This window comes from Cucurbita pepo, chromosome 1 (genome assembly GCF_057944985.1).
Source record: "Cucurbita pepo subsp. pepo isolate OVF chromosome 1, ASM5794498v1, whole genome shotgun sequence".
Classification (NCBI taxonomy): domain Eukaryota; kingdom Viridiplantae; phylum Streptophyta; class Magnoliopsida; order Cucurbitales; family Cucurbitaceae; genus Cucurbita; species Cucurbita pepo.
The window spans coordinates 8,140,952-8,161,997 of NC_141798.1; the positions used below are offsets into that span (position 1 = coordinate 8,140,952).

At 40.1% G+C, this 21,046-nt stretch overlaps 4 protein-coding genes across 6 annotated transcripts; 1 reads left to right on the forward strand and 3 right to left on the reverse strand.

The window, feature by feature from the left end:
- The first annotated feature begins 767 nt into the window (after positions 1–767).
- Positions 768–4,319, forward strand: LOC111809928 (protein argonaute 7). The gene is made up of 3 exons (XM_023696406.2): positions 768–1,321; positions 1,520–2,741; positions 2,822–4,319. The coding sequence occupies exons 1-3, from the start codon at positions 919–921 to the stop codon at positions 4,263–4,265; spliced, it is 3,069 nt and encodes a 1,022-aa protein (XP_023552174.2). The 5' UTR covers positions 768–918; the 3' UTR covers positions 4,266–4,319.
- A 485-nt stretch (positions 4,320–4,804) lies between these two features.
- Positions 4,805–9,054, reverse strand: LOC111809945 (uncharacterized). Of its 2 annotated transcripts, none has more exons than XM_023696440.2 (2): positions 5,961–9,054; positions 4,805–5,218 (listed from the first exon to the last, which is right to left on the reverse strand). In XM_023696440.2, the coding sequence occupies exon 1, from the start codon at positions 8,670–8,672 to the stop codon at positions 7,587–7,589; it is 1,086 nt and encodes a 361-aa protein (XP_023552208.1). In that variant the 5' UTR covers positions 8,673–9,054; the 3' UTR covers positions 4,805–5,218; positions 5,961–7,586. The 2 variants fall into 2 exon arrangements, with proteins under 2 accessions (XP_023552208.1, XP_023552200.1); XM_023696432.2 differs by having other exon boundaries at positions 4,805–5,223.
- Positions 9,055–9,190: 136 nt separating this feature from the next.
- Positions 9,191–14,546, reverse strand: LOC111809937 (putative protein S-acyltransferase 22). Of its 2 annotated transcripts, XM_087121712.1 has the most exons (10): positions 13,759–14,546; positions 13,558–13,671; positions 12,722–12,854; positions 12,450–12,634; positions 12,213–12,281; positions 12,044–12,115; positions 11,294–11,422; positions 11,058–11,138; positions 10,428–10,616; positions 9,191–10,321 (listed from the first exon to the last, which is right to left on the reverse strand). In XM_087121712.1, exons 1-10 carry the CDS (start codon positions 13,798–13,800, stop codon positions 9,536–9,538), a joined length of 1,800 nt encoding a protein of 599 aa, XP_086977838.1. In that variant the 5' UTR covers positions 13,801–14,546; the 3' UTR covers positions 9,191–9,535. The 2 variants fall into 2 exon arrangements, with proteins under 2 accessions (XP_086977838.1, XP_023552185.2); XM_023696417.2 differs by having other exon boundaries at positions 12,450–12,854; positions 13,759–14,544.
- Positions 14,547–17,396: 2,850 nt separating this feature from the next.
- On the reverse strand, positions 17,397–20,684 carry LOC111779373 (putative WRKY transcription factor 4). Its single transcript, XM_023659530.2, has 4 exons — positions 20,094–20,684; positions 18,922–19,631; positions 18,660–18,818; positions 17,397–17,928 (listed from the first exon to the last, which is right to left on the reverse strand). The coding sequence occupies exons 1-4, from the start codon at positions 20,418–20,420 to the stop codon at positions 17,664–17,666; spliced, it is 1,461 nt and encodes a 486-aa protein (XP_023515298.2). The 5' UTR covers positions 20,421–20,684; the 3' UTR covers positions 17,397–17,663.
- Between the last annotated feature and the right edge of the window lie 362 nt (positions 20,685–21,046).

Below are 21,046 nucleotides of genomic sequence, written 5' to 3' on the forward strand. Positions count from 1 at the left end.
AATATTTTTTTTCGAGTTCGTCAATTGTTCGATGGAAGATCGAAAATCTAAACTGAGTAGAAAATTGTTGCATCAAGAGACCATCTATAAATTTTTTTGAATAAATCCCAATAGAAATCACAAATGTTGATTTTGTTTCTATAATAACCCGTCCAAATAGAAAATTCTTTGCTTAATGAATAAAATGAAAATTTAGACAAAAATTAATCAGAGTCTATAATCGTGAGTCATATCTACCCTTTAAGTTGCAATTAAAGAACGAATACAACCTATTTCATTAAAAGAGCGTGGAAGTTCGAAGAAGTACAAACTCTTCTTCAACGCATAAATAATTGACACCAACAATAGCTAAAAATAAAGACTTTATTCGATTACTTCGAGCAAAACGGTTGCTTTTGTAATCAAATTTAAAGTCTTTAAGTATAATAAGAAGAATCACGAAGATTTGAACCGCGAACTTAAAAAGATACACATTAACTATCACATAACTGCTTGGTTATGTTTACTTTGTGATACTTGGAGGATTAAAAAGGAGATTCTAGGTCTGGTCTACAATGGCTACAATGGCTAATAAGTAGAGAGATAGAGATACTGGTCAATCTCATATGTCCAGCTTTACAACCAGACATACCCCACTTCCACCTTTTCCATTCCAGATATTATACAAAGCGGCATAAAACCTCCACCATGCCCAGACATATTGAACCTTAGGAACCCAAAACCTTCTCTTTCTCTCTCTCTTTTTCTCTCTCTTTCTCTCTCTGCGGCAGCTGGCTACTACAGTCCCAGAAGGGACTGAGATACCTTGCAGTGGATATAAAGAAACAAGAAACACACAACCCATTTCTCACTCACTGTTGTATTTCACCACTGCACTTTCTCTCATGCTCATCAAACCATTTCTCTCTTAATCGAATCATGGAAGACTCAGACGAGCCCAACGCTACCAGCAAATGTAACAACAAAACTGGGAGTTTCAAAGCCAGGATTAACCTTCATCCTCCTCCTCCTCCTCCTCCTCCTCCTCATCATCATCATCATGTTCATCGCCATTATCAGCATCAACAGCTATGGCAGTACTCAAATCAGTACGCCTTTTGTAACCAAAACCAGTTCCAAAGATGCTGTCCTGTTATTCTACCTCTTCCCCTTCCTCTTCCTCCTCCTATTCCTCTGCAACTCGCTCTAGCTCCTGCTCTTCCTCCAAATAGAACCACCACTAGACCAAAAGCCCACTTGCAGAAGGCTTCCTGTAGGGTCAATAACCCTCCTCTTGCTGTCACCTCTGATACCCATGTCCCTATATTAAAGATTTCTCCAGGTAAAGCTATATGAAAGCCCTTGTTCATTTTTTTTTTTTCTTTTTCTTCTTCTCTCTCTCTCTCTCTCTCTCTCTCTCTTTTATCTGTTTTCTTTGATTAGGGATTTTTTGACCTCTGCATTTCCAGTGTCTTAAGTGGGTGGATTGTAATCATTCTGGCATTTTTTTTTGGCTCTTTGAACACGTGCATTCATTCAGCTCCAAAAGGGCTACTACGACTGAAAAGCACTTTGCCACTTAAAGGAGATAATGGAAAGGTGAGTGAAAGTAAACCAGAGGTATTAGTGGCTGCAAGAAGACCAGATTCTGGAGGTGTAGAAGGGCCAGTTATTCCTCTTTTGGCTAACCATTTCCTACTCCAGTTTGACCCTTCACAACGTATTTACCATTACAATGTGGAAATCTCTCCCAACCCTTCAAAAGAAGTTGCCAGATTGATCAAACAAAAACTTGTAGAGGACAACTCGAATTTGCTCTCTGGGGCCTCTCCTGCTTATGATGGCCGCAAGAATCTTTACAGCCCAATTGAGTTTGTAAGAGACAGGCTTGAGTTCTATGTCAGCCTTCCACTTCCCTCCAGCAGGATGAAAGTAACCCAAGGAGAGATCGAACATAAGCAAGCATTCAAACTCTTCCGGATAAGTATTAAACTTGTCTCAAAAATTGATGGGATGGAACTGAATAGATACTTGTCAAAAGAGGGAGATGATTGGATTCCAATTCCTCAGGATTATCTTCATGCTTTAGATGTTGTATTGAGGGAGGGCCCAAATGAGAAATGCATCTCTGTGGGAAGATCTCTGTATTCAAGTTCAATGTGGGGGAGCAAAGAAATTGGGGGAGGAGTTGTTGGCTTGAGAGGCTTTTTCCAAAGCCTTAGACCCACACAGCAAGGCTTAGCTATGAACGTAGATTGTTCTGTCACTACTTTCCATGAGAGCATTGGAGTGATTCCCTACTTGCAAAAACGTCTTGATTGTCTTGGAGACCTTTCTCAGAGGAAGACAAGGGGCTTGACCAGTGAAGAAAGGAGAGAAGTGGAGAAGGCTTTGATGCATATTAGAGTTTTTGTTTGTCACAGAGAGAGTGTTCAGAAATACAAAGTTTATGGCTTAACAGATGAACCTACTGAGAGTCTCTGGTTTGCAGACAGAAATGGGAAGAATCTAAGATTGGTGGGTTACTTCAAGGATCATTATAACTATGACATTCAATTCAGGAATTTTCCTTGCTTGCAGATTAGTAGGAGCAAGCCATGTTATCTTCCTATGGAGCTTTGTATGATTTGTGAAGGGCAGAAATTCCTTGGAAAGCTCACTGATGAACAGACTGCAAGGATGCTTAAGATGGGTTGCCAGAGGCCAAAGGAAAGGAAAGCTAATATAGATGGTGTCATGCAAGGTTCTTTTATGCCAACCAGGTAAATTTGAAACTTTATTCTCAATTTGCTGGAGAGCTCTAATTCACTTTCTAATATCATTTGTCTGCTTTGGCTGGCAGCGGGGTCCAGGGAAGAGAATTCAGCCTCCAAGTCTCCAAGGAAATGACCAAATTAAGTGGGAGAGTTCTTCAACCTCCCAAGCTAAAGCTTGGTGATGGCGGCCAGGTTCGAGATCTTATTCCCTCCCGCCACGACCGCCAGTGGAACCTTGTCGATTGCCATGTTTTCGAGGGAACAAGAATCGAGAGGTGGGCATTGATAAGCTTCGGCGGTAGCTTAGATCAGAGGTCTAACATTCCAAGATTTATAAACCAGCTCTCAAGAAGGTGTGACCAATTAGGCATATTTCTCAACAGCAAAACAGTCGTACCACCTCAATTTGAACCAACTCAAGTACTCAACAGTGTCACGCTGTTGGAATCAAAGCTTAAGAAGCTTATTGGAGCTGCATCTAACAGCCTTCAGCTCTTGATCTGTGTGATGGATCGGAAGCATAAAGGCTATGCAGATTTGAAACGCATCGCCGAGACGAGTATCGGCATTGTTAGTCAATGCTGCCTCTATCCAAATCTTGCCAAGCTAGGCTCCCAATTTCTGGCCAATTTGGCTCTTAAGATCAATGCAAAGGTTGGTGGTTGCACTGTTGCATTATACAACTCGTTACCTTCCCAAGTACCACGGCTGCTTCGTATCAATAAGCCCGTGATCTTCATGGGCGCCGATGTAACTCATCCTCATCCCTTGGATGATTTTAGCCCCTCCATAGCTGCTGTGGTTGGTAGCATGAATTGGCCAGCAGCAAACAAGTACGTCTCTAGAATGAGATCACAAACACATAGACAAGAAATTATTATGGATCTCGGAGCAATGGTCGAAGAGCTGCTCGAGGAATTTTATCAAGAAGTGAACGAACTTCCATCACGAATTATATTCTTCAGAGATGGCGTGAGCGAAACCCAGTTCTACAAAGTGCTTCAAGAGGAATTGCAGGCTATAAAAACAGCTTGTTCTCGATTCCACAACTATAAACCTCCTATAACTTTTGCTGTTGTTCAAAAGAGGCATCACACAAGATTATTCCCATTCAAAGTCGATCCATCTTCAAACCAAACTGAGGTTCTTGATGAAAACATTCCTCCCGGGACGGTTGTTGATACTGTAATTACTCACCCAAAGGAATTCGATTTCTATCTCTGCAGCCACTGGGGGGTGAAGGGAACAAGCAGGCCTACGCATTATCATGTCTTGTGTGATGAAAACCAGTTTACTTCTGATGAACTTCAAAAGCTGGTTTACAACTTATGCTACACATATAATAGGTGCACGAAGCCTGTTTCACTAGTACCTCCAGCTTATTATGCTCATCTTGCTGCTTATAGAGGCAGACTTTACCTCGATCGATCCGATTCGACAGCCACTACCGTCTCTCGAGCTGCCCCTCCAAAAACAATGGCTCTACCAAAACTTAGCGAAAATGTTAGGAAACTAATGTTTTACTGTTGAATTTTGTTGTAGTCTCCATCACGATGCAATCAATATATATATATTTTGATGCCATTGAACAAACTGCATCCAGTTCTTCCCTTACACATGAGTAAGATGAAGTGAATGCCTGTGTTCCCTGGTAAATGGTAACATCTGAATCTTACAGCTAGTTAAGCCATATCACCAATACACTATGAAATGATTCAACAAGTGAAGCAGATAGACTCATTTAATATAAGATGAAAGTGAAACAGTAAATTTCCCACTGAACCCACCAACCACATCTGCATTATTTTCTTGTTGACACTGCAAAAGATGCAGAGGCTATGCCATAGAATAATTCATAGATATTTCTGATGAACAGTAACATATTTTTCGTTATACTTCATCGTATGAAACTGTTAATTCACAGTGATTATTGTTTAATGGGCATCAAATCATCATTAAGTTTTACAACTAGTTCATATGATTACACAAAATAATTATTCTATTATTATGCGTCTAAAGTAAAAGTAGTTCATCAGGTGTAAAAGGAAAAGAAAATGATGAGAGAAAAGTTACCAAAAGAAAAGGAACTTTATAGATGAACATATCATATTTTATCAAAGCAATAAAAAAGTGAAAGACAAAGTGTTGGTGTTGCAAATTCAGAAGCTCCCCCAGCCTGGGATTTAAGAAAAAGTAAAAAAAAGGGAGAAGGCAAGCCAATTACCGCATCCAAATTGTCCAAACTGACCCCAGAAATGCACCACTCATACTGACACAAGTGCAGAAAGAGAACCCACAAGCCACAGCAAAAAGAAAAACAGAGAAGAAAACAGAGAAGGGTAGTTTGGGGAAAAGAGAGGCAAAAATTGGCAGACAGTACAGACTCATGCAATGCAATGCCCATTAGGAATCAATAAGAAGAAGAAAGGCAGAGTAAATAGAGATGCCAAGTAAAGTTCTGACTTTTTGAGTTCCCATTTTGTCTGCACTGGAAAATAATTTTATAATTAAAAATAATTAAAAATAATTAAATAATTAAATAAGAGCCCACACTTTTTCTTTTATTTATTTATTTATTTTATTTTTATTTTCTTATGGCTGTGTGTGTTTAAGACAACCCCCCCATCACCTCTCTCAAACTTAATTCTTTAATTTTGAGATATAAAAAAATAAAATTTAATATTTAACGAATCAACTAATTTTTTAAAATAAAATTTGAAAGTACATTTATTAAAATAAAATGAAACACGTGAAAACTAAAACTAAAATTATATTATGATATCATAACAGAGGCGGAGATTTGAAAATATTGGATCGAAGTATTGTAATCTAACCTCTTTTTTTTCAGATTCAAGACAATATCTCAAGAATTGAACTGTGTTCGTTGGATTCCCTCTTAAAATTTGAACTCGAATATAAAAAGAACAGAAATCGGCACGAGATCTGTGGTGATAATCTCGAGAGAACAAAAAAAAGTTGTTATTAGATCGAAATTGTAAGGTTAGAAGAAGTAGTGTAGTATGGTTATAGGTTTAATCGGCATGGTTCTTGAAATTCGTGGAAAAGAAGACTAGGTTATCTTCTCAGGGGAGGTTAAATGAAATCGGATACGAAAATCAAAATCAAAATCAGAATGAGAATCGAAAATCGAGGCGAAATTGGAAGAAGAAGGGGGAAAAAAAAGGTGAAATACGTAACAAGATTGGGTAGTGTCGGTGATGGAACCTTATTCTGGAGGAGGATGCAGAAGATGCAGAAGATGCAGAAGATGCAGAAGATGCAGAAGATGCATCAGCCGGCTCAGTCCCCAAGAATCCGCATCTACATAGCGCCAATGGCGACCAGCTATCTATCTGTTTGTGGCGTAACGTAGCGTCGGTTTTCAAGGAACCGAAGGAAGGGCCCCCTTCCCTCATTCAGACTGACTGCTTCTTTCGTCCTTTTCCACCGCCTGCTCTTCATTCCATCGGGCGCATCTCTCTTTCTTATCTAACGGTCTCCATTGCGTTTCCTAATCTCACAGTTCAGTTCGTCCCCGGAATTCGCATCTCTTTCCAGTTTCGTTTCATCTCCTTCTTTGGGATTTACATTCACGCGCTCTCTTCTGTCTGTTGCAGAGTACAGTGCTGTTGTATATTTTCTTAATCTCGTCGTCCATCTCCATTGTTTGAAGATATTTGGGTCGTCGAATTTGTGTGCTCGAACCTGTGGCCCAAAAGTATATGTGATAGGATTGATGGTGGGCTTCCTTCATGCTCGTATTCGATATGAAGCCCACCTTTTCGTCCATGAAGTTTCAACACCGACATTTTTAGTTCACTAGACATTGATGGCTAGAAAATTTGGTTATGGGAGGTTGTAGTGGCCAAGTTCATTCTCCCTCCTTTCTTTTTCATCATCCCTCCACTCTCACCTTTCCCCATTGTTGTTGTTCGCTGATCGTTGATGCTAAACGCCATACCGTCGTCATCGTCTGTCGATGCTGACGGTAGGGCGATGTTCTAGAATCTGTAGTACTCAAATCTCAAACAACAGTCCTATGTTCCCACAGATTCAGGAACAAAACCGACACATGATTCACAGATGTGTAGGAACAAAATCCCAGATCTCAAAAATGTACGAAATGGTGATATTAGCATTAAACTTCAGTTGATAGGAATCATGGGATATTGGAACACATGAGTATACTTTGAATAAATGGTGAAGAACACACCTCAGAATGCATAGATAATCTGTAAGTTTTACTAAGCTGTTCTCATTGAACCAAATCTCATATCACATCATTCTAATATTTGAGAAAAAAGGAAAGAAGAACAGCAAGTGCATCAAGCCAACTGAAGAAATTAGAGCAAAATAAAAGCAATTTAAGTGGAGAAAAGTTGGGAGCCGCACCTCGAACAGTCTTAATAACATGTTCCAGAACAAGCAGATGCAGAAATGCTGTCCAAAATGAACAATATCATATCATAGAACATAATCGGCGGCCAAAATGAACAATATCATATCATAGAACATAAACAGCGGCCTCTAATGCACATTTCGCCAAAATCCCACATCTTCATTGGGATCTTAATGCGTTTTTCCAAATGAACATCCTAAGTTGGTCACTACTTCTCTTCAACTATCTACTGCACAACATCTTTTCTCATACCACCAAATGGTTGTTTTACATTCTATAAATAGTCACTGAGTATGCCTCTAGCACTAGAAAACTAATCAACCAAAGTTTTCCAAGCATTTCTGTGATTCTTCACATCTTAGGCTGATCAATGTAGCAATATATATCCATTTCTATGAAGTATCCATCAACAATGGAAGACGTGTGTATAATCAATCTATGAAGCTATAAAATCAAAGAATACCGGTTGATTCATCAGAAACTGGCATATCCAAAGTTGAATCTTGTTCACCATTTGATATCGCCATACTTGAAGATCTGCAGCTGAAGTAAAAAACTGCATTCATCATTGAATCAGTAAGAACAACAAATGAATACATAACCACCAAAAGAGGGCCTTCCCATATCCTGGACGACCCATCTCCATAGCTCAGCGTCTTAACCCTATGCTCAAACAAGCCCTCCACAAACACAGTCCCGATTGTAGATACCAGAAATATCAAAAGACCCACTTGAGTCTGACCCCTAATAAGAACACACGATCGAAGCAATGCCCCAGGTCCTGCAATGTCTTCCAACACACAGATAACAATGGATATGTTGCAGATGATAACAGCATTAGCAAAAATAACAGAGAAGATAAGCCCTACGATCACGGCAGCAAATACAATTAGATCAGGCGAAAACGCTAGTGCGTAAAGAGTACTGCAAACGGCACCAAGCAGGACCAAGAACATGGTAAGACAACCAACAATCGCAAGACACGCCGAAGCATACGTGAGGAGAAGACGATTCCATATTTTACGAACTATAGCAAAAAACTGGTTCGCTTCGAACCTTTTTTTTGCATATGTACAATCCACCGTATGAACGACGGCCGCTTTTGATACCAAAGAGAGAGTAACGAACAAAGGAAAGCACATAGCCGAGGCAAGAATCGACTCTGCAAATCTCTGGCATGAATGTTCGATGATAGGTATCAATGGGAGTCCACTGGACTTGGCAATTAATACCAATCGAATAGTGAGCATCTTGACAATCGACTCATCAACGAACACATTGGATAGAAACACAGCGGAAACAGGGCAAATGAGCAAAATAGCAATAACCACAAACGCAGTAGAATTAAAGCGAAGAATCCGAACGGTTTCTCTCAAGATCTCCAATGCGCTCATAGAGTGGAACCGATTGTCAGGTTCGATCCGAAAATCAGAGGGTTGTGACGACACAGTAAGCAAACGAAAATCTTGGCATTCTTTACCCGTCGGAGAAGGATCCCGGTGGATTTCGGTAGAATTGACAGAAGAAGACAGTTCCATTTCCAGTTTGCCGTCCTTAAATCCAACACGAGATCCGGGTAGAGCTAAAAGAAGAGAACCCCCATAAAAGCAGGTAGCAGATATGGCAATTCAGAAGGGTCAGATCTGGGGAGGTGAAAAGGGGGATTGCCGCGCCATTGACAGGGAACGATGGGGGCTAGAAGATAAGGGAAAAGTAGGGAAGATTAAGTGGAAATGGAGGGAAGGTCCGATGGAGGAGCAATGGAAGGCGGAAATGGCAAGAATTGAGAAAGAACAGTAGAAATTTGTGAAAGGAAATCGAAATGGAGAAGGAGATTTGGCGAACCAGACGTCAAATTCCGCGTCCTTTCTTCAATCTGTCATCTCTGTCGCCTCTCTCTTTCAGAGACAGACCTCCTCAGACATACATCGGCGTCAAACACGATCAGCGATGAATAAATTATAATTAAACCTTTATTAAAATTATTTTAAAATATATATTTTTTAATTTTTTTTTTGGAAAGATTAATAATATAACCACAAATGTAAACCTAGGATGACAAAGTATAATGTCGCCATTTCATCAAATGGGTTATGTATGGGTACAGAATTGACAAGAATTCATCCGTTGAAACTAACACAAGTTCACAAAGGCAATCCAAGCCAAATCCCGGAGTTTCGAACAATAAACTAATAAATTCGACTGTCGAGATCAGCCTCAGCTAACTCGAGTTTTCTATTTTCATCTTCTGTGATGTCTTGATTCTCTGATTGCAGAGCCAAGACAGTGTTTCACTTTACAGAATAGGTTGTTTGATTGATGCTTGAATTCCTTGGATGGAGAATGAAAGAATTACCAGCTTTGCACCGGGACGATATTGGGATGAACCTGTTCGGAAAGCTCATAATGGGGTATGTTTTCGGTTAATCTGGTTAGAAGATGATGCTTGCAGTTGGGCAAGCCTCTCGTCGTGATCTGAACCATATAAGATGTTGTTCCACGTTGTCGGTCGTTGAACAATCCTCGAAGGAACACGATCGCTGTCCTCCCCGCCTGAAGCTTCATATCCATCACTTGTTGACCTTGACAGTGGAAGTCCCTTTAGAGCAGCAGCTGCATTAGCTGTGGATAAACCCGTGAGTCTCTTAGACTCTTCAGCTCCAGAGGAGGATATTCGAAATGGATGGATGTCGGGCGAGTCCAAACTGCTCTCTGGAGAAGAGGCGACCATGGTGGAGCTCGACATTGCTCTACTTGTTTGGAAAGCACTGCGTGCTTCAAGCTGAAGAGGACCAAGGCTGGTTGATGTGCCAGAGAAACCTTTTTCAACAGCTTTTGGTGGAATATTCGTCACGCGTTGCATAGGTAGATCAGCTGGAAGACGCACTCGTTTATTCCCTCGCCTTCTATTATTTTCAGGTCGTGAAACCATTCGATGACTACTGCTGCCAAAACCGCTATCTGTTTCTCGTTCAAAAGGAGTTGCTGATCTAACCACAGGCTGCAGAATTTTGGACTTCTTCCTTGCTTCTGCAGCAGCCTTTGAAACCTCATCAGCATTTAGTCTTGCAAGAGTCCATGGGCTGATCCTCACAGCCGCAGGGTTCTTTTTCTTTGTTGCTTCTTCACTAACCGTCCTCTTTCCTAGAGAACTAACAGACCCCGTCTCTGGTGGAATCACATCAAACTGAAAGGAAAAACAAAAACAGGTACTCACCCAACGGCAAATGCAGATTGATTTTCAATATTTATAACAAGTTTGAACAAGCTACAGAAGATCGACTTCGTTTTACCTGATCTTCAAGAAACAAGCGTGGCGGAGTGCACCATGCACCTCGGTGGAGAGTAGAGAACGAGCTCGCACTGCTTAGTCCAGTTAAAGAGCTGACAACAGACATTTGAGGACTTTGCTGGCCACCAACTCCCTGTTGCTCTTGCTCCTGCTCCCTTAGAGCTATGATATAATCATATGTTGTAATTCCCTGTTTCAGATGTAAATGCAGACAATTCAGTAACGTAACAGCTCAACTCTACCGCTACCAAATATTGCCTCTCAAGGTTTTAAAACGCGTCTACTAGGGAGAAGTTTTCACACCCTTGTAAAGAATGCTTCGTTCTACTCTCCAACTGATCTGGGATCTCACAATCCACTCCCCTTGGAAACCCAGCATCCTCACTGGCACACCACCCAATACCTCACTCTAATACCATTTGTAACAACCCATGCTCACCGCTAGCAGATATTATCATCTTTGGACTTTCCCTTCTGTCTTCCCATCAAAGATTTAAAACGCGTCTGCTAGGGAGAGGTTTCCACACTCTTACAAGGAATGCTTCGTTCTCCTCTCTAATCGATGTGGGATCTCATGATAAAAAAACAATAATAAAAACGGAGAAAAGAGAACATGCAGTGCTGCACTTGCCTTCTTTATGAGAAGGATGTGAAAAAAGAAGAGTTGAGCAAGTGGCAGTGTTGCTATCATAGCCAAGATCGTACAAACCGCCTGAGAATGAAAGTTATAGTGAGCAGTTCAGAACGGATGATGATGTTATTTATGTTTCTTGTAGGTAAAAAACAATTCAAACTGCTCAACATTTCAACTTAATTTAGCGAACCAATCATGCTTCAAAAAGTCGAGCAATGGTCAGGATCACTTACCACTACGGCAATGAAGGGTGCCAAAGAAAAACTGCTACCCAACTTCGAGGAGATCTCCACAGAGAAACGTTTTTTCTCGACCACACAGCAGATCAAAACAAGGATTCCACTCGACCATTGTACAATAAGCTGCAATCTCAACCTGTCAATAACTAATTAAAATGAAACTGACATGAAAAGTAATCTACTCTGGTGGGATGGTCTTGAGGTGTTGTCATGTTGCAAGGAGAGATTAGGGTCGTACCATAAAGGGTAGCAGGTGTGTTTTGAAATTCAGAAAAACGTGAGATCCCACATCGATTGGAGAGGGGAACGAGTGTCAAGCGAAGACGCTGGACACAAAGGGGGGTGGATTGTGAGATCTCACATCGATTGGAGAGGGAAACGAAGCCTTCTTTACAACGTGTGAAAACCTCTCCCTAGCAGACGCATTTTAAAAACCTTAAGGGGAAGTCCGAAAGGGAAAACCCAAAGAGGACAATATCTGCTAGCGGTGGGATTGGACCGTTACAGAAAACTTTTTGGTTGTTTGGTAAAGATGTTAGAAACATAAGGGCAGCTATCCTAAAAAGAAACTCATATATCTATGGTTAAGGGAAATAGCTCTTCCACAGCTCAGCATATTTAAAAAAATTATCTGCCATCCAATTGTTACACTCTGAGAAGTATGCTAAGGGCCAAGGTTATAAACGGACTTGACGAAGCAATGCTTCGGAATTGTACAAGAACAGAGAGGAGGCTCGAACTTACCAGGAGGAGAGAGGTAACCATGAGGGTGAAAAATTGCCGATAGTTCTTTCGGCCAATACAGTTGTTAAGCCACTGCAGAACCACAAAGTACAAAAGTTGTAAGAAAACGATCCGTGTAGCTGCTGGACCGAGCAAGGGAATGAAGTGAAAGTTCAAACATTTTGTATACCCGGCAGTGGTGATCAAAACGATCGACACATTTATCGCAAACTCGACAGTGCTTGCTGTACTTGAAAACCTGAACCAGAATATTGCTCAGATTAGTTAAACATAGAGAAAGATCCTGAGTTGAGTTTTTCTTATTCCAAATTATGTTTTGGTAAGCGTTCGTTAGAAGTTTTTTCGGTTTGGTCTCCTATAACCGACTAGTTTACTGAAACTACAAGCTCTTCGAAAGTTCAATCACCTCCACTTCACACAAACTGCAGTAAAACATGCCATCTTCACTCATGTGTTGCTCGGAAGATTCCTCTTTCGGACTCGAACAATTGCACACATATGCACAAGGGAAGCACGCCAGCGAAAGACAGGACAACTTCTTTGATGCTGGACTATCATTCTCTTTCTGCAGTAGGTCCTTAGAATTTGCATCTGCACCACCAATAGTATCTTTACTGACAGATTTTTCTTCCATAGAGACGCCGTTGGGATCACGTGTGGATATCACCGATTCCTCACCGAGTTTAGAACTTTTATGTTGAGAACACTTTCCTTCATCCGGAATATCGACATACTTTTTCGATTTAAACACTCCCGAGTCTGCAGGGTCAGCCGCCGCACACCAGATATATAGGCCGAACACACACGTAATCTATAAGCAAAAGAGATGTCCTGAGCTTTTACGAACGAAGGAAACGAAAAACCAAGTTCCACAAAAAGATATCAATGATAAAGAACAGGCAGAATGAAGTGGCTTGCACATTTCATTTTCCAGATCTTGGAATTGATTATCAGCAAAGCTAGTAAAGAGCACAAGCCCTGTATTTCGTCTCTGAATGCTCAAAACATCAAATATGATACACTTCATGGGGAAAGTATTCGAGTTCGAACTCTTTCCATCCACCACAGATATCCACAGACCCAAAATTTCATACCCATCAGAAGAACTTCTATCAGTTACATACACCAACCTCATCTTATACATATAAATTGGTAATTGATAGGACACATGGGGTTCCAACACTACAATAAACAGGATTTGGAACCATCCCATTCTTCCAAGATAGCCCAAAAGCCATAAAGTTCAGGTTCATTTTGGGTTGAAACATTGAAACTCCCTATCAGGCAACATTAGCTTCAAAGTTCATAAAGAGGCTAAACGAAGGGAACAAGTCGGAGCTAGATCATATGGGACTGAATGAGGGAGATCGAGAAATAAAAGAGATCTTACAAGTGGGGAAAGATCAAAATCGCAGAACCAAAAGATTAAATCAGAGACAAACAAACGCAGAAGGGATAGATCTCAGCCCCATTCGAACCATTGCATATAAAAGGATAATGGGGAGAGAGCTTACAAGAGGAGTATATAGGCCAATCATGACATACTGAAAAACCTTCGTCCCAACAAAGGGAGCAAAGAAGACATAGAAAGCAAACCCCAGAGCCAGAAATACAGCAACCGCAACCACCTTCAAGAAGAAAAAGAGAATCAAACTCAAATTCGGTGGAAATGTATGTATGATGAACGAAAAGAGAAAAGGGGAGGAAATACAAACCTGAAGAGGATGATATGGAAGTTGCCATCCGTGCTTCCTCATTGGGCACACCCAGAAGAATACAAACAATAATCAAAAAATGGCGAAAGTGAAGAAAGCAAGATAACAACAACAAGGAAACGAGATGGGGTTTCCTCCTTGAGCCTGAAATTCAGATAATTAACTCCCCCTTTTCTCCATTTCCCACAGAAACTACAAGATTTGCCACTGAAGTTTAGTCATATTTGGGATTCAAATCAAAAGAAAAACAAAGAAGAGAAAGGGAAAGATAAGGGTATTGCTGAAAAGAGAATGTGAGCATTAAAAGAGTAGACAGCAAGGATGATTTGTCTGGCTTGACCGATTTGTTGTTTGGCTTGGCTCAGCAGTCATGGAGGCGAAAGGAGAAAGAACAGAAAGAGGGTCTGGCCTGTCCTGGCCTGGCTCTGGGTTCTCTTGGGTTGCTTGTAAAAGCTTCCGTGAAGGAATCTGTGAACCCGTGAAGGGGAGGAGAGAGGAGAATCGAAAACTAAAAAGGATAGAAGCAGGGCTGGGTTTTGCTTTTGAACCCTATAATTACATCGCAACCTCCCTTTTACTTTAATTTTTCTTGTTTCTAGCGTTACCCTTTTTCCCTGGGCAAATCATGTGTTCCAGAGGATACACCACTGCCATTTTCATACCTCTCGCTTTCTAAATCCCATTTCCCTTCTTTAAAACAACCCTTCAATTCAATTTTCAACGCCCATTGCTTCTGGGTTCTTCTTCGACCAACAAAACAAACAAGTAGACTAAAGAAATTGGACCCCCTCACGCCTAAAAGCCCAAACACTTGTTAGCTGCTGTTACTTTCACTATTTTGAACGCAAATGAATTAAACCAAACCACTCCACTACTCCATTAAATGTTCTTCTGCTTTTTTTTTTTGAATCTGTCCTTTTGTATTGAATTGGTAGTTGGTACCCAGAAAACGATTAGACACCATCTTTTGTATCCACAATTCCTTTCTGTTCCTTCATTTTTTTCAAATTATATGCAAAAAAAGGTCAGAAAGTACAGCAAGAACACAGTGAATACTAGTTGATATGCCAAAACTTTAAGCATTTAGATCAAAATTCTACCTTGGGCTCTTTAATTTTACACTTCCCCACACCATTATTGTAGTGAAATCTCATCTGGGTGATGAAATTCCAAGAACAGTACTTGATAAACAAGCGAGCTTAACGAACAAAACTTGAACTTGAATGAATCCCAATGCGAGAGAATGACATTACATTAAAGGAAACGTGAGATGTGGGTCAGTGACTCTCTGGATTGGGTGTAGTTTAGCGCCTAATTTTAGTCATTTTTTCTTTTGGAAGGAAAAAAAAAGGTAAGGTTTTGGAAATGAACTTGGCATTTTGTTGTCAGTCATTGGGCTCCATGTAATTAAAAAAAAAAAAAAATTTATTAAAATGCATTTATTCTATAAAAAAAAATCAATTTTCAAAATAGAATGATTGATTCAGGACAGAGAGTGTTCGTGGATTGAATTAGATCAGGTTGAGACCTTTTTGTAGACCCATTTTTTAAAATTCATAACCCAATTGTAATTTGAATTGGGTTTAGTGGATCAGGTTTTTCGAGTCACTAGGTCTTTTGAACCCCTCTAATTTTCAATTTTAACCCAAGTCACCACCCTATCATGAAAAGTAAAAATAATATTAAACTTTTAATATGAGTATTATTTAAATAACCATTTTTTCTAATCTAGGTCAAATCCCTTCGCATCAACCGTTCATTCTCTCAAAATCCATCCAACGGACATGATCAAGGGGGTACACAGATCATCATAGAGCCTCACCGCAGACAACCAGTACTCTGAACGTAAATATAAAAAAAAAAAAAAAAAAAAAAAAAAAAAAAAAAAAGGTAAAATAATAATTAAATACCTAAAAAAATACAAAAACGCAGCGTTTGTGGCAGGGTAGCTCAACTGCATTAAATTATTCTCTTTGGAGGACTCACTGTCGCTCCTCGATAGGGTTTTTAGTATATTTGCACCTTACCAGCGCGAATTCCTAGCCGAATAGATTTGCAAATCGCGTTGACCCGAGGAATTCTCTCCACCGTCGATTTCGATTCACCGACCTTCTTGAACTCGATTCGTCGTCTCATCGGACCGTCATGAATCCTCTTCAACGCCTACCAAAGTTGTGGACTGCCATACTGGATCGCATTAATTTTTTTATTTTTTATTTTTTGTTCCCCGCCACCTTCTGTTTATTTAAAAATTCATATTTTTTTTTTTTAAGGGTAATTACAATTAAAATTCGTAATTTCTATTTGACTGGCTCCAATCTCCCGAGTTACATGTTCACATTACTTACTTTTCACTCGAAAAGTATTCCTCATAAGCCAACACGAAAAATCTTGAAAGATCATCCAATATATAATTATTTCAAGTAATTGCCGTTTAACTTTAGAGTCTCTATGATTGAGCTACTGAAAATAAACGTGGCGTTATGTGTCTACACAATTAGGAGAGAAATTATTAGACTGTTGTAATTTATTAATTAATTAATTTATTTATTTTGGCCTTTATCCTAATAACTCGTAAATTGAATGGCAAAACTGTGAAAATTGTAAAAGACATGACCTTTTTCTTGTGATTTCAGTCCAAAATTTGCAGAAAGATTTGGATTTTGAAGGCCCAGTACTTGGATATGTTGGTAGACTGCTTCAGTTCAAGGACTTCTTTGGTGGATATTGTTCAATTAGTTTTAAAAAATGTAAATAATAATAATAATTTGTTTTAAAAAATGTGTTCCATTTGTTAAATTTGCTTTAAAAAAAATATACTATCGGTAAAAATCTGTCTAAGATGAAAGCATATAAAATGAGTTTGGAACAAAAATGCGACACTAGATAACATGTCCTAGACAAGTATGATCAGGACATTCAACATGCGGCTGTAGACAACATGCATTGAACAAGCATGATTGTCACACTGAGCAAACATTTTAAAGTGTATGCATGATTGTCACACTGAGCAAACATTTTAAAGTGTATAAAATAGAATAAACTTAAAAATCTAAACCCGAGACTTTTCATTCCTTGTCTTGAAGCTTTGTATCCTTGTTTATTTAAGGAAGGAATGCCACAAGTTTGGAATGTGTGTGTGTGGTTAAGGTCTAAGGGGATGGTGGGGACAAGGCAAAATTAAAGGTTTTAGGGACACATTTTCACCCTTATAAATGATGAAACTAAAAAGAGGAAATGGGTTGGACAAGCATGTGATGCCTTCATTCAATCATGAGTAGCTCACGAGTAACGAAAATGAAACATTTAGAAAGTCGTTTTGAACAGCCTGTTGGAATCACTGCTGAAGACTTGCCAACGAAAACATTTAGAAAGTCATTCCGAACAGATCGTCTAACCACAAAATCTAGCTCAATAGATCAAACTGACTCTTCGTCCCACATTTATAAACCAACATTTAACAACTTACGAGTATTCAGCGACTTTCACAATCGACACGTGGACCATACCACATTCGGGTTGAATGTTCACTAACAACTCGATCACATTACAACACATTCATGTCCCTTGAACCAGACAGTCAGGCAGCTAACAGAAAATTTTCAAGACCCACGAAACAGCTCGACCCAAAAACGAAATAATATGGAACGGATCACAATCATAAGTAAATAATATATAGATTCATTTACAAAAGAATGCAAACAATATGTTTCTTTCAGGTACATACATACAATAACCATTACAAACTAATTCCTCTTCATGTATCGTTTCCTTTTTGACTGTATATGAAGGAGTGGACAAAATGGTATTGATTTATGAAGTATGGCTTTGGAAGTGGGAAATATAAAACAAGCAGAGAGCATCAGGCAGAGAAGTATGATCTTTTTGCTCATAACTAGAACAACCTACGTTATTTGTTCTTCCTTTAACCGTAGAACTCCAGCATGCTGATGTCGGGAGTTCCCATGATCATTGTTCTTATTTGAAATATTATGTGATTTTAGCTGTGGAACGTTACTGTTGACTGACCTGTGGCTGCTGATTTTACCAGCTGGAACGTCATGATTGTGTTTACCCTCATATGTCGTTATGACAGCTTTCGGGTCCGTTGAAGCTCTCTCTACATGTTTACGAACATTGCATCCTGATGTCGTGCATTTATAGTAGCTCCTGCAATGAAGATCGTTTGATGAATGTAAAAAAAGGACAATCCCAAAGATAGTGTCAACAACATCTCGCGCAAACATAGACCAGTCTTGACATTTCGAATTACGACCAAGAATGTAACGGCTCAAGCCCACCGATAGCAGATATTGTCCTCTTTGGACTTTCCATTTCGGGCTTCCCTTCAAGGTTTTTAAAATGTGTGTGCTAGGGAGAGGTTTCTATGCCCTTATAAAGAATGCTCCATTCTCCTCCCCAACCAATGCGGGATCTCACGATCTACCCTCTTTCGGGGCCCAACATCCTCACTGGCACTCGCTTCCTTCTCCAATCGATGTGACACCCCCCAATCCACCCCCCCTTCGAGCCCAGCGTCCTCACTGGCACACTGCCTCGTGTCCACCCCCTATGGGGTTCAACCTCCTCACTGACACATCATCCAGTGTTTGTCTCTGATACCATTTGTAACAGTTCAGTCTACCACTAGCAGATATTGTCCTCCTTGGACTTTCCCTCAAGGTTTTTAAAACGCGTCTGAGAGGTTTCCATACCCTTCTAAAGAATGTTTCGTTCTCCTCTCCAACCGATATGGGATCTCACAAAGGAAGATGTTAGTTTTGAAGTGTTTGAATTTTTAAGACCACTTTGTTCGTTGATATAATGGCAATCTACATTTCTATAACTCGAACTACTGAAACTTAATGAGATAAAAAGCACGCTCACGACTCACGACTCACCTGGGGTAAGGGTTGCCTTTGACAATTTTCTGCCCGTACTTTCGCCACCTGTAGCCATCGTCCAATAGATCGACTTCACTTGTAGTCTGCACAATGATTCTGGATTCTGCAAGAGTCCTATGAGAAGATGCTGGCTCAGAAAGTCTTACCTCAGTGTTCCTGCATAATAGAGGTAGAACGTTGTGCATATCAATAAAAAAACAAGCAGCAGCTATATACTTGTAAGTTGAAAAGCTATATTCTTCTGCATAATAATGCTTACCGTCTCTTGGCATCAGGCTCGTCGTCATCTTTTCGATTCACTCCAGTCTCTATTTCACTCCCTCCCTCACCATCACTAGTACCTGACAACTGTTCATGCGTAACATGACTCGATTCTTGATCATTCTTTATGAAAGACACATCTTTCAGCTCGTTCAATTTACTCTGAACTTGAGAACATAGCTCAGGATTTCCATGAGTACTTGAATATCCATCAGAATTTACGACATCCTTTCCCCGCTTGTTCGGTTGAGGTTGTTTGTGGTTGTGCTCCCCCTTGTAGATAATCTCAGTGACTTGTCCTTCAAGAGATCGTTCAACCTTTTTCCTAACAGGACAATTCGGGTGCGTGCACTTATAGTAGCTTCGAGGAAATTCACCGCCCTTCACTTGTTTCTGTCCATATTTTCTCCAATTGTAGCCATCATCAGCAGGTCTACCAACAGTACACAAAGAAGATTGCACTCTCTGCTCTGATTGAGAGATATCCAATACCTCTTTGGATGCAACTCCAGCGTTCGGGAATGGCGGTTGCATCGGCTGATCTTTAGTCTTCTCGCCCAGAAAGGTCGTCGAAAGCTCTAAGGACGACGCAAAGGGTGCTACTGATGGTGACAAAGATGCTGCTTGAATTTGCTTATGAGAATAGGCTTCTGCAGCCTGCATCGTAACCTGAGCCAAAGCCTGCTGATGGGTCATTCCAAAAGGTCCCTATAACAAGCCATGCCAAAACAAAGTGAGCCAACGTTCACAAAGTCTACCAAGAACGACATAACAGGCCAATGTTCATCTTTATTTCTTCTAAGACAATTCAAAACATTAAAGTTTCAAAAGGATTATAGTTCAAACTGCAAATGAAACGGGATCAAATGATCAAGCATGTAACATCATAACAAAGATTCGAGAATCTTAAGGTAACTAGTTTGAACAAAGATTCAAGCCACTCAACCAAATGAACTAATCAGTCGTCTTCATTAATACAACCATTTTGCTTCTTCTTCCACTATGAACAAGCATGAAACAAAAACTGAATTACGTGTATAATATGCATAATCAATTGTCCTAAAAAAAAGCCATTAAAGAGCAGTAAAGAAAACATGATCCGGATTTTTCTCATAATTGTCCAACAGCTATAAAAGTAGTCTGTCATAACAGCGAATTTTAAGCAATTACTTGACTAGGCGAAAGAAGCCCAGGAGAATCGAGCAGACCAGGAGGGCCTTTGAACTCAGATTCCAGCGGAGGAGCAGCCACCGGCGATGTCATGGCTCCGGCGAGGAGCTGAGAAAAAGACTTGCAGTCATCGGGATCGGAGAAGAAGCTGGAGACGAGGGTCATCGGCCCTGGGCTAAACCCAAATCCCAAACCGGGGCCACCGCTGAAGAGCGACTCCATAGAGGTCCGTGGCGGCAGATTAATAGTGGGCCTCAAGGGACGGAGCTTAAGTTTGGAGGGCGGTTGCGGCGAGGACGGTGGCGGTTCTTCTTCATCGTCACCCATAAATCAAAAAATGAAAGTGAAAGTGATCAATCAAAGTGGGCGTTTCTGGAATATACCAAAAGTTCGAGTTCCTGGGATTGTTCTCGGGATCTGAAATTGAGCTGAAAGAAAAAAGTCCACGCCCCGAATAAAGAAAAGGGGTAATTACACTAATCCAAACAACAACTTCTGTAATTCTCTTTCTGTTTCCTTCTTCAATAATCTCTGAGCTTATAGCTCCGATTATTAGGCCTCCACCCCAAGCCCACCAATATCACAATTACCCACAACAACAGATTTTTTTTATGTTCAATGTTCTATCTAAATTCATCTTCTCTTGGAACTTCAAATTTGATTAAAAGATTATTTTAATTTCCAAATTCAAATTAGATGGTTTTTTTTTTTTAATTATAAGAAAAAGAAAACAAATATTAAAATATCAACCGGGTGATTCTGTAGTTTCAATGGGAAGAGAGGGGCAAAAACGGAAAAGTGAAGGAAAAATATATTTAGGCGTTGGCACAAATTGAAAGGATAGGGCATAGGATGATGAAGTCCAGTTAATGTTCCTTTGATTTTGAAGGAAGAGGTTAAGGTCGTAGGAGGGACCCACGGGGATACAAAAATAAAAATGCAGTCATTATCCT